The sequence below is a fragment of the Tinamus guttatus genome, unplaced genomic scaffold (genome assembly GCF_059628265.1).
Source record: "Tinamus guttatus ecotype Peru unplaced genomic scaffold, ASM5962826v1 Tinamus_guttatus_pri_ptg000116l, whole genome shotgun sequence".
NCBI classification, from domain to species: domain Eukaryota; kingdom Metazoa; phylum Chordata; class Aves; order Tinamiformes; family Tinamidae; genus Tinamus; species Tinamus guttatus.
Genome location: NW_028288650.1, coordinates 2,852,320 through 2,865,854, shown reverse-complemented (window position 1 = coordinate 2,865,854; position 13,535 = coordinate 2,852,320). Strand labels below are relative to the sequence as shown.

Sequence of the window (13,535 nt, the reverse complement as noted above, 5' to 3'; positions counted from 1 at the left end):
GTGTAACACAAACACACAAAGCTTAGTTGAGCACAGTTTAGAAAATGGAATGAAGTCCTCTTCTAAGAGTAAAGAGACCACTACAGCAATATTCTGTACAGGGACCAGCTGTAGCATCAAAAGGAATTCTCCAAAATAAGAGTGTTTCACAGTACATTTCTAATATCCAGGAATGGAGTTAGTGTAGATTTAGGAAAGTCACTTACTTTTCAAACCACAAAGTGAGGTTAGTTGTATGCCTTATCATTTTGAGAAGGTTAGGAGAATTAATTTCTTTATCTTCTTTTGTCCACACACTTCCAACTAGTTCGGATGGCTGCACAGCTCTAGAAAAGTATATACATTCATTGTAGCATGTAAGTAGCAGCATGAAAAATGATATCATTTTTCCAAAAAGTATTAATTTCCAGAGAATTTGAAAATAATATTTGGAAATAAAAGGTACCACTGCTCTCCTATGATCTTAGGATCACCCCATGACTTCAGCGACTGGTATCCCTGTGCTGCTTTTTTTTATAGACTGTGGATATTGGTTAGTTTACATCATTCTTAGCTACCTCTGTTCATCTGAATGAAAAATAATGTCTAAATCTCATTCACCATAATAAAATGTGATCTTCCGATGCCTGAATAACCTCTCACAGACATCTGGTCAGCTCTGACACGGTCCATAATTTACTTCACAAACTAGGATATGAAGAAAATTGATTTAATTCATGTTTGTATTTCTCAAAGGATGATCTACCCTGAAAATATCAAGAGATACATGAAGCATAATGCAGTTAACAGCATGCATCAGTCACAGGTTCTGCATGTCAGCTTGGGGAGACTAGACAAATACTGGGTTGGAGGAACACTTTTTCAGATTTTTTTCTTTTTTTGCTGAAAAAATAACAATTAATATACATTGGTAAAGTCCCTTGACCTACCGTGGGGCTTCACAGCAGGGGCCCGCAGAAACAATTTCATGCTGGAGGATATTTTGGTTTGTGTCATGGGTTTTTCAATGGAGGAAAGTTACCTGTAAAAATCTGACTCAAGTAAAGTGAGCTGCCGAGCAATTTCTATTGGATGCAAAGTGAGCAAGTCAAAAGTCTCTGTGTGTCCTGGTTTGCTTATGTGCCACTCGATCGCCGGAGGAAGGCTTTCAAAAGTAATGTTGTGACTTGGCCCAATGGCTTGTGCCTGCTTTTTCCGGTTGATTATCTTTGTGATTGATTCAACCCACTTCTTCATGGCTTTCCCTAGCACACAAAGAGAAAAGTCACTGTTTAGTTAGTCTGAATACTGTTTTTCCCAAGCGACCAGTGTAATTTGGAGATTTTGGATTTAAACCCCAAAATGAATAGATTAAAACAACCATTCATTCTTTAGAAATAAGTGGTATTCCCACAGAACTCGTAAGGCCTTCAAACACATTAAAAGAATGCTCACAAAATAACCTTAATCAAATGAGCTTCACCTCCAGGATCTCTCTGCAGTCAATGCTAAGCATACCAGGTTCATCCAGGCACAAATCAAAACACCTATAAAAGGCTCATGCTCTAAATCAGGAGCTTTTTTTCCCCTTTTTTTTCCTTCTTTTCTGACTTCACAGTGAGTTTATGGGAAGTAACCTTCTTCTGGTCAAAGCGAGCTTTCAAGAACACCCAAATTTATGCCTTGGGAGAAGCTATGTTCTCATCTCAGAAGGGCAAAATACTGAGCAGGGAGAAGCTTCTCCCTCAGCTGAATTCAGGTTCAAAACTGAGCATGAAGACCAGAGGGTGAACATCTGTTTAGCTCTACAGCATAAGAACTTCTAGCCTAAGATGGTAATTCCATTGAAAATTTAGCAGAAATCCACATTAAACCAGCTGGTTTATTCTCCTCCTCTATTCACTAACCATTAACTACTGCTTTAACATTCAAACAGCTACTGTAGCTTTCCCAGTTTTTATTACAATCAAACAGGAAAGATGACTAAAATCATAAACGGAATATCTACAGGTCTGATATGCACTGTGAAAGATCTGGAGAACCCTTCCTCTACAGAAATAGTGATTTCACCATTCATCTTTTACAAAACTCACCCCTACCTATAGTGTAAAATGACAATCAAAACAGCTATTCTGCTTTGAGCCTCACTCAAATCTTATCCATTTGCATTTATTTCAACCCCTTTACCATAAAGCTAAGACATTCATCAGGCTATAACAAATAAATTCTTTCTTTTGAACACAGGTCATGCTTTGGAGAATTAGCAGATTTCATTTTAATTCGTTTTTCTATGTTCTTTTTGAAGTGTTAAGTAAGTAGTGATCCTTACTTCTCCTTATCTGCTCATTGAAAGGTGAAGTGATCCATGCCATACCTTTGAAAACGATGATTTATGATAAATACCAGTATGTAAGAAACCATAAGTACCTCTTACTGTTCCAATGAACTCCTCCAAACGTTGCAGAAGATCAGCATCTCTCTCAAAGTCATAGAAGTGGTGTTCTACCCAGTGCCGACAGACATTTAATACCCTGCAACAGGAAAGGGCAAGGAAGCACTTTGGCAATGTGGCCTCATCTTCAAGTCCAGCATTCCAAGGCTTTTAGTAGTGGAGGGCTCACAGGACTATGTAGGAATCAGCAGACCAAGTGCAATTACTCTATCCGCTGTGTTTCTCGAGCAATCAGCAATAATTGTTTTTCTACTTTAAATATAAGTAAGTCCAAGTAATGCTACCATTCAGAAAAAGAACATTTAACATAGTGTTCTGTATAGCTCTCTATGGATAACTTATGCTTTACCAGCCTTGCAGAAACACAGATTCAAAAAAAAAAAAAAAAAAGAAAAAGGTGAGGGCAAGAGACTGAGGACACACCAACAATCTCCAGCTCAGCATGGGCTTTAAAAACCCCCCTTTGCCTCATGGTGCCACAACACTCACCGCAGCTGCACAGGTTGTATGTACTCCTTCCTGAACCTTTTTAACTCGGCACTAAGAGGCTGGTCTCCGTTCTCCATCGCGATACGATCCGCTTCGGTCGGCTCTGGCTCTGGAATTTCAAATCTAGCACAGGAGATGCGTATAAGCACCAGCTGCCTAATAGATTAACCTTGCTCACAATGCGACAAATAAACGTGGATCAAGGATACCTCAAAATTCAGGATTCCACAAGTTAGAACCTTATTTCTTGGTAAGCACATAGGAACTATTTTTAAATTTAATAATAAATCTACACCTTTTCACAAACGCGAGATGATTACAATAATGCCATAAAAGTATCTAATAAAATATAAATTTCAAAGAAAAAAAGAACTTGGGATGCTGGAAGTAACCAGAGCTACCTCAAAACATATTCTACTGGCAATCTTTGTGAGTCTGAAATTTGACAACATTCAAAAGGTGTCAATAGCAAATCAAAGCCAACTTGAAAACAAGAATTTTATAAATGTTTCTTGACACAGAAGAAACACCCAGATTGCACTTCAAAGTACAGTATTTTTAAAAGTGACATACCTTTCTATCAGCAGACTCAGCAACTCCTGTGGCTTACAGAAGGATCTGTATGTTGTTAGGAAAGTCCGAACAAAGTTGGGGTCTAGGAAAAGAGTAATTTTGTGCGTGTGTCAGCAATTATCTTTTCTTTTTCTTATATAATGAAAGAAAGTTTTCTTTATTTCATTTTAAGTCAGTTACACCCTTTAAAATTAAGGAATCTGGTTTAGCAATTTGCAGAACAGATAGTGTAAAACAAAACTGCTTCTATTCAGGACCTCTTGAAACAACAATATAACACAAAATTTAAAAACAATTTTAATTCTGCTTGACAAATCATAAAAACTACTGTCACTGAAATTATTAAAAAACGAATTATTCTTCAACAGCTCTGAAGACAAAAATAGATTATTTTATTAATGACCTTTCTCATAAACAATCTTGTTTTTGACAATGCCCAGGATAATGCAACTCAAATGACCCAGAAAGCAACACTGCATTGGAAAGAAATGGCACAACTCTCTTCTCAGGGAGAACTTCTCCTGAAACTGGTGCCACTTACGACCAATCTTGCTTAAGGCAGGCCAAGGGTTGTTTCAGTTACACGACAGGTCTACTCTGAAGTTGTACTTATTTCAACAAAATCACTACGCTTCCTTTAAATCGACCACTTAAATATCACTTTATTTAAATATTCCAAGCAAGTTTTAAAAACAAGTATGCAGAGGGAAAACCGAACAGTTTCCCTCCATCAGCGAAGCAAAGCTGTTTGTTTTTGAGTAGGAGGAAGCCCAGTGGCAGCAGGCTGGCATTGCACGGAGTTGACCAGAAACTTAACGTTACCACTGGACCAAAGTAACGAGCAGGGTGCAAAGGCTTCTCTGCAACCAGATTTACAAAAAGCACAGATGCAAACTGGAACTGTTTCTAAGACAGGGTTGCTGAGCTGGTGCATAGCGAGCTTGAAGCAGGAGTCCCTATAGGCTGTATGTATAATGTAGGGGGGGGGAAAAAAAAAGAAAAAAAGGACAATAGTTGACATATAACTCTAGATATCAATTACACAGGTAGATTTGCTCCCAGGAACATGGGGACGTGGAGTTTTAAGGCAATTCTTGAAATCCTGCTCAGGTCTTGGTCTAACGCTTTGCACACACTGACCCCATATTGTGCAGCACAGCTTTCCCTCGTGTTTCTGCTCTATCCAAATCCCAGTTTCCTAGACCACACACTGGCTACTCAGCTGTAGCCTCTCATGTCCTTCATAACTGTGTCTTTCTTATCCCAATACCTCTTCCCACCCCCTCCTTGAAACTGCACAGCACGAAATGCCTTTTTTCAAAGGCAAAACCCCAAAGGCTGTTGCAGAAAGCACATCACACTTGTGCCCTCGGTCCTCCTCATGCAAATACGTGGCTTTTCCGTAGTTTCTGGAGGAAGATGAGCGTGGATCCAGGTGCCCACTGCCCCCTGCTTTATGGGCATCTCGCCCTTTGCAATCTTTGAGGCAGCAGTTGCTTTGGAAAGTAGAAAGAGGTGGTACAGAGGGAGCTACTTAGAGGTAAATGAAAGAAAAGGGACATTTTCACAGCTTGCATTCTGCACACAGCATGCATCCCAGACAGATTTCATTGCCACGAAGGAGAAAAAAAGACCCTCTGGTAGTAATTTTTTCAGATCCCTGCAGGCTCTGTTTTCAGATGGGCAGTCCTCAATGCTACTATTTACAGGTAGGGTCAGCTTTTACACGCAAAACACATATCGAGTTTCACATGCTGCAAACCAGAAAAATCAAATCCAACCTTGTTATCTCACTAGCCAAATCTGTAACTTAAAATAGTGACACTATATGAGCAAGTGTTAAAAAAACAGACAACGCTGGTTAGCCAGGATGTCTGCTCATGTGATAATTCTCTCTTCAATACAGCCAATTTGAAAGCTAAAAAAGAACAATAACTTGTTCTACAAGGATTTATAAATAATCACCCTTGAATTCCTTAAGAAAGGAAACGGACACTATGATGACGCACAAGCGCTCTTAACATATCAAAGCTTTAAAAATAGAAGAGCACTGCCCTATAGATTAAAAAAAAAAAAGCCCTAACTTTCAAACTTTGGTACCTCCTAAACTACCTGCTCTTGCACAAATATCAGAAAAAGGAGGAATTTATTATTATTGTTATTATTATTATTATTATTGTCATTACTATTCCATGCTACAAACAGGGTATGGATGCTCATACGGATCTCTGCACATGGCAAAAAGCTGCGCCCAGGTTTCAATCAACTACTGGCTGCACCTGGCCCGTTTGCTCCTCAGTATACAAATAAATCAGCTGCTCTCTGGCAAGGTGCAACAGAGACACAACCTACACGGCGGTGCCTCAAAGTCTCCTTAAAATATCTGACCTGCAAGAACCCAGCAAAGACGCAGGGCTACCGTAAACTGCATCTCTGGGCTACCTACCCTGTCCCAGAGAAAAGCTGCATCAGAAAAGCATGGGCTTGCTCTTGGGGCTTATTTATATAAAGAACATTTCTTTAAGATGCAAGGCAAGAAATGAAATTCTGCAGTCTGGGGCTGCTTGGCGAGATACCACCAGGATTCTCATCTTCCTGCGCCTCCAGTCTCAGAGCAAAACAGAAACCTGGACTCAGCTGCTGCATGAAGGAAAGAATAACTGAAGGGTTTCTATGGAAAGTTGTTGCCTAACGCGCTGCATCTCATAAAAAAAAAAAAAAAGGACATTTTATATAGCAAAGGGCCCTCGTTTCCTGTGCAACAGAGCCTTTTGGGCTGAATCACTAGATATGAATTCCTTGGTTCCCGTAGAAAAGACGGCAAAGAATAGCTAGGGTGACTACATTTTTCCTCACAGAAAACTAATTATAAAGCAGAAGGTATATAAAGAAAATGGGAGTACAGGGAACTGGCTCTGAATCAGCATTTCACTGTCAGACCCACATGCTGCACTGAGATCATTAAGGTTACAAACACAGGCTAAATCAATATATCACGAGAGCATCCAATATGTACAGATACGTGTTTTCTTATTTTCTTTGGTCAAATTGTTCCAGCCTGTCTACCAGTAGCCACAACATCAGTTTTACTGTGGCATGCTTTGGCCAAGGGCATACGGGACAGCAACTTCAGGCTTCAAGCATCTTGCTTAAGGCATCACTGAGTAGGGGAGGTTGAGTACAGGGATTTAAATCACTATGGAATAAGGTGAATCTACTCAGTCAATCAAATGTATCTCCCCCTTGCTGTCCAGTGTGCTAGAAAAGCAAAAAATACATGAAAAAAAAAAGACCTGTTTCAACAAGCCCCATGTTCTTCAAAACTTGGTATTTTGGCTTTACGGAATGCAAGAACCTAGTTTGGGGCTTGCTGAGCAAAAGTGAAACACATGGAAGAGCAGAGGTGAAACACATGGAGCACATGGAACAACGCTGAAGATTTTGTGCCAGAGAAAAGCAATAAAATTGAGTAAATAATCTTATTTACAAGCACCTTAAAATAAAATACACAAAATACAGAACTCTCCTAGTTGTATCTAGTTTATTCCTGATTCTTTCAAGCAGATATTCCTGCTCCATGCTAGGTATCCGATGCCATCAGGACCAAGCTACAGAATGATCTGGGATAATCAAAGCAGAAAGGAGTAAAAGGAAAGGACAAAAAAAAAGCAAGAGGGGGAACCATAGCTGAATATTAGGAAAAGCACTAATAGTAAGATGCATGAAGATTTAGAATAACTACCATGAAGACAGAACCAAAAGACCTTGAGCTTTTCAACACAAGTGAAGAAAGTACCAAGAAAGCATGAAACCCCCCACCAACCACTGCGGGCAGCCTGGATGATCCATTTCCTTTCTCGTAGCATAGAGCTTCAGCCCAAACAGAAACTTGCAGTCAAACGTTCTTAAATCAAATCCTCACTGAAATCCTCATTAAAGCTAAGTGCCGAGGCTAAATGATGCCGATGATTCCCCCTGGCAAATTGGTGTTTGCTCTGCTTGCTGCACGTCACTGCTCGTCAGCATGGGCATAGGTAAGAGTCCTAAATTCAGTTGAAAGAGCTAGGCCCTAATTCCCTCCCGAAACGCTGTCCCTTCGTATGTCCCCAGCTTTGGGAGTCCCAAGTGAAGGCAGCTCTTGTTGCCTGGGGTGCACAGGAAATAAATACTGTCCAGAGCTCCATTCCCGCAGGCGCTTTATACCCCACTGAAACTTCAGCCAAACAGGATCCATGTCTTAATTTCTACAGCTCCGAAGCAGATTTCTTCACAAATACAAACATTAATTCAAAAAGCATTTCAGAATATTTGCAAGGCAAAGCATATTCCCTTTCAATACTCTGTATATGTTTTGCTGTATATATTTAAACAACACAGAGGCAGCAAAGCACAGGCTCCTTAACACTATTTCAGCTATGGAGATAAGGTGCCTCACCTGCATACATGTGGTAGGTCAGCCTCTCAATGAGCTTGACCACAGTGCCAGCCTTGATGATGGGGATGCCAGACTTGGGCTGCATGTTTTCTTCAAACACGATATTCTGCTCGGAGTCCGGTTCGGCAAACCTGTAAAGCTCAGGATTTGGAAATCTCATCTGCTCTTCTTTTTCTTCCTGTAACATTGTTACGTCCAACATCCTTTCCAGCGTGCTTCTGTATTGCAAAGATATCAATGCTGCCATCCAGTTGTTTTTCTCCTCAGCCGACTTAGCAGCAAAAATAACACTGTTCTCATCTTTTAAGATGATTTCAAAAGCATGTCTGTACTCATTAGTGTCGTCCTTATCGTTGATTTGTACCTTCCGCATAAAGAACTTCTCTTTCAGACGATATTCTGCATTGCTAGCACCAGGAAGTCTTGGCTGGCCATGATTTGACTTACAGCAAATCATCAAACCATCAAATAGAAATATGTGTCTCTCATGCTTTGCTCCTACGCGCGTGAGAGTTCCTTCCATGATGAACTCGTTACAGCATTGTCCAATGTCCTTACCCTCCCAACCATCAATATTTTTCTGGATTTCGTTCATTTTCTTAATTGCTAGCTGTTTCCCCTTCATCTGCTGAGTATAGAATCGGCATGCAGATTCACTTCAGTGAAGGATAGGAGAAAGGCAGCCTATTAGTATGTTTGTTTTAAAAACCACAACTACCTCTAACAACTAAAACACAAGATGATCTGTTTTCCGAGTGATGAGAATTCCACTGAAAATACAATTCCAGAACTCAGTATCAGGACTGTTCTACTAAAAGTACCATTACAGGACCTGACAAATATTTTTCCTCATCCCATCTAAAAAATTTTCTACTTATCTTGTATGCAAAATTGTTTTACGTAAACACAAGCAACCAGAAGCAGGCAAGTTGTTAGAGTACCTTCTTAAATCTCCTCAAAATGTCATTACATTAATTTGAAAGAAGTAGATATAGAGAAAATAAGCTGTCAAATACATTCATGTCCATAAGCTTCTATACTTAAGATTACATACATAAGTTTATGTACTTAAACAGCTAAGACTATATACTTTGCAGTACAGAACTTGTCTGGTGAATAGAATTTTGAAACAATTGTAAGAGAAAAATTTTAACAGAGGTAAATAGCTAGTAAAGAGAATGTTCTGTAAATTCTAATATTGAAGCAAATAGATCATATTACACAAGATTTTGCTACGGTGCTGCTACTGAATACTAGTTACCTAAGAATTTAGTAGTAATTTTAACTAGGCACTGTACAAAAAGCTATTCAGATTACTTCCAAGTAGTTTCAAATTCAAAAAGATTCCCTTCTGGTCACACAGAAATTCACATGTACAATACTTTTACATAGGCATTTATTAACTAAGCATAATTAGCCCACAAATGCTGGGATTTTCTACTTACCAGCAAATCCTCAGGAGGTCTCAACTACCAGTATGCAAAGACGCATAGAAATTCGAAGGGTTTTAAAACAATAACAAATTATCTTGGCTTTGATGTCACTTCCTCTGAAAAAGCAGGCTTGTCACAAACTATTTTGTTCATTGTTTACTAAAAGAGGAAACTGGGAGCCCTGGATTTATAGCAAAGCATTAAGAGCAGAACTCAGGAAAAACAGAAATGTGTTTACCTAAGCCTTCGTTTTGCAAGGCTTTTGGAGCATATCCTTTCCATACTGCTTTGAAGATTCAGTAGGGCAGTTATTGCTTGCTTTAAACACTCCTTATCCTCTTCATCCTCACTCTTTTCTTCTAATTGCTGCAAACATTGAAAGTCAAACACAAAGAGTGTTACAAGTGTTTTGGTGCACACGCGCACAGAAGCTCGACCTAGGGAAAAGAAATCCAACCATTTACTGTTTGTGTGTGCTCCCAGTTATCACCAAGTACAACAAAGAGCGTTGCTGACACAGACAAGGGAGACCATTCTCCACCAACACCCTAAAGTCAGTAAGATCAGAGCAGCAGCCACCAGTCCCTCATTTATGGACGAACTCAGGAGCATGTGTTTACTCCAGAACTACTCTGATTCACCTTGCATTACCCAAAAGTAGAGCAGCTAAAGGTGCTACTTTCTAAGAGGACTAAGGAACGAAGAGATGCACCTATGTACAATTCAACAGGACAGGATCAAACGTGTGGAAGAGATGGATGTTTGTGCATGAAGGGAGCTTGACTAAAAGTTAAGGAAACTTTCCTTCATCACATTTGTAAACAGAAGATTAAGAAGATTATAAAGATTCTCACCTCACTAACAGTTTAACCACACAATAATTCAGGTTGGGAGGGACCTTGGAGATCATCTTATCCGACCTCCTGCTTAAAGCAGGGCCATCTTCCATCAGGTTACTCAGGGCCTTACTAAGTTTTGACATTCTCCCAAGACGGAGAAACAACCCCCTTTCTAAACAACCTGTTCATGTCTGATAACTCTCACGGTGATTTTTTTTCCTAATAGCAAATTAGAATATCCCTTGCTGGCTCCTGCATTTTCACTATGCATGTCTAAGAAGTGTGTGGCTGTCTTCCCTATCCCTCCCACAATATGTACACGCTGACAAAAGTCTCACCATGGTAAATAGAAAGAAACAACCACTTCCCTCCACCTGCTACTAGGCTCTTGGTAATACAGCACAGCGCGGGGTTCAGGGTATCGGTATCATTGCTGCTGGGATAGTCTGCAGCCTTGTGTTCAGCTTGTTGTCCACCAGGACACGATCCTTCGCTCAAGACACAGATGGAAAACAATAACCAGATGGGATTCGGAAATGGAAGCAAACGTTTCACCACAAAAGGGTTGACTGGCCACTCATCAGCAGAGAAAGTGGCACCTAATTTCATGTGACAGGCTGGCATGAGGCAAAGGTAAACCCCCTTCAGAAAGGATACAATCACACTGCTGCCTTCCAGGGTAAAATACAACTTCTGTCCTCCAAAATGTGCACAACACATTTGTGTGTGACATTTGAATGGGCCACAGAATAGCATTAATCCTTTCCCTGACCAGAGTTCATCATGCAGTACAATAGATGTCTATGCCAATAACTACCTTCTCTGTGATTTTAGCCATAAGGATGGCACAAGGTTTATTCTTCGCAGTTTTAGTTCTTGCAGCATAATCTGTAATAATCTTGACCTAAATGGAAAGAGCCATGAGTGCCTACTAATGAGGCAAGCAGAGAAACAGAGCTGACAACACGTCCTAACAGGCTTTCATTCAAGACAGGCTGAGGTCCAAGAACAACCAGACTAATGCCATCATACTCTGCAGAGCGCACAACACGTATCATCATCTTGCCTTCACTCCAGCTGTGCAGGTCACCTATGCTTGGAGAGGCCCCAAGACAAACGAGGCAGGTCCAGGACTGCTGGAAAAAATCCTGAACCAAAACTGGAAGAAAGGTACAACTACCTCTAAGATTCAGAGGAGTTTCTGCAACTTCTCACCAATGTGTGTCATCAGTTTGACTGGATTTCCCATCATCTCTGCCAGGCTACCCTTCAATGATGGTTAGGACTGCTTCTGGCCTAATTTCCTTAAAAACAAGGCTTATTAGATCAAAATAGATTCTGTCATTTACCTGAAAGGCATGGTATACAGGGACAAATTCAAGAAAAAGCAAAAAATGATAACTCAGAGAGTTAACAAAAAATGATAACTCAGAGAGTCTTCTGAACTGCTATAGAGACATTCCTCTGTGAAACAGAAATAGAATTTATTTACCATAACTATTTTGAGTTTAGTTACCATAACCGACTATCAGAAACTGTCTTAGCCAAAATTGATCTTAAACTTCCACATCCTTTACCTTATACTATCCCTAGATAATTCGGAATAGGTGGTTATGAAACAGCATCACTAGAAAGACATTCATGAGCCTCTGCAAAATCCAGGGATTTTCTGTAGCTGTGCAGCACCCCCTAACGAATGAAACAGGTAGATGCCAAACAAAAGGGTTGTTTTGTTTATTTTAAATACAGCCTACTAAGAATATCATACTGTTATTACAGAAAGGAGGTGCAGTTTCCTGCTTATCAGCAGTACTAACCATTACATTATTTTTAATAATCTTATAAAAATTGGTTTATAATAATTTCAATGTAATAATCAGTATTAGAAGTACAGCATCCCAGGCTATTCAAGGTGAACAAGTTCGCTAAACACAACGCCTTCAGAAGTCTCTCACAAAAACAAAACCACAACAAAGTACTCCACACTCCTGTTTGCAAACACTGAAGATACGTCAAGAAGCAGAAAATGAGGTATTTTGTTCTACCTGTTGCATAACCCAAGGATCAGATAGTTACAAAACCAAGAAACAGGAAATTCCCAACAGATATAGAAGAAACCCTCCTTGCACAGTGCACAGTTAGAATACGATATTCCTTCCTTTAAACTGTCAGGGAGAATTCTACCTAAAAATGCAAGGAAGGAAGATGATGAGAATATGAAGATATAATGGTGCTGATAAAAGCCCAAACTTGTACTTCAGGTGCTGCACCAGAACCTAGACTGATATTTCTCCCAGAAGACTATCCTAAGAACAAGCACAGAAATTTATGGCCTGCGGGTTCCTGGATTCAGCTGACGGGAGGGATCACAGAGCAGATCCTGCAAGCAAAAGACACGGCAGCAGCTGGGAGGGAGGGAAACCACAAGGGAACGTTGGGAACTGCAGGCCCCGTATCTGTGTTGTGAGAGGTCTCTTGATTGAGGGTGATAACTTGAAACGCCAAGGCAAGATGCTTGGTGCCTAGGAGGTCCCACCTGAGAAGTGGACGCTGTCCTGTGTACTGTGACAGCACTGCCTTAGAGTGCCTCACCTCAAAAGCCTCTGGGCAACTTCTCTGGACATCCAAAATCCCACAGGGAGGTAGCAAGACTCGCAGGGGAGCTGGCAAAGGAAGCACTATCTGGAGCACAACCTAATCATCTTCTCTGTGAGGAAATGCTGAACAGGAATGTTCATGAGAATCTGAAAAGCGCTGCTCCGCGTTCTATTGTGCCGCCTCTTCCTTTTCTTCAACGGATTTCCAAAAGCCAAGCACCTAACTAGAATGTAATCCTCAAAGGCTATTTCATGATCAAGGCAAATAAAAACAAGCAGGGTTTCTCTTTTGACAAATGCAGACTGATAGATGTGCTGGCACTTGGCCATAAAGCAATACTGGTACCCACGTTTCTTAACAACAGCCCAAGAGCTTTCTGCCTTTTTGTGATTTGTCAAAAGGATTAAAAACTCATCCCAAAGTAGCAGTAGGCTAGAAAAAAGCACTCTAACTCAGAATCCTGTTTTTGGGGTTTTTTTGGAAAGCATCAAAATAAAAAATCATCTGGAACAACAACAGGGGACAACTGCAGAAATGAATGCAAACAGTCCAAGGGGCACTTCACATTTGAAACTTGAAAAATCCACTGTATTCCTAGGGATACACTCACAGCTTTAATGTATGCAAAAAACAAAACCACCTTTTGCTTCTGCACAAACTCAAACATAGGGAAGCAAAAACACATACACCTGTATGTAGAAGTTTATTTAGATTTACATTACACGTCTTATTTTTCT

At 40.2% G+C, this 13,535-nt stretch overlaps 1 protein-coding gene across 1 annotated transcript in view; it reads right to left on the bottom strand.

Moving 5' to 3' along the window:
• Positions 1-13,535, bottom strand: part of SOS1 (SOS Ras/Rac guanine nucleotide exchange factor 1) — a 47,802-nt gene that overhangs the window by 7,512 nt on the left and 26,755 nt on the right. The window contains exons 9-15 of the mRNA XM_088521300.1: positions 9,600-9,727; positions 7,929-8,584; positions 3,494-3,575; positions 2,921-3,043; positions 2,407-2,510; positions 1,022-1,244; positions 207-326 (exon numbers count right to left, since the gene is read on the bottom strand). Of these exons, the coding sequence (XP_088377426.1) occupies positions 207-326; positions 1,022-1,244; positions 2,407-2,510; positions 2,921-3,043; positions 3,494-3,575; positions 7,929-8,584; positions 9,600-9,727 (1,436 nt within the window). The remainder of the gene's footprint in view (positions 1-206; positions 327-1,021; positions 1,245-2,406; positions 2,511-2,920; positions 3,044-3,493; positions 3,576-7,928; positions 8,585-9,599; positions 9,728-13,535) is intronic.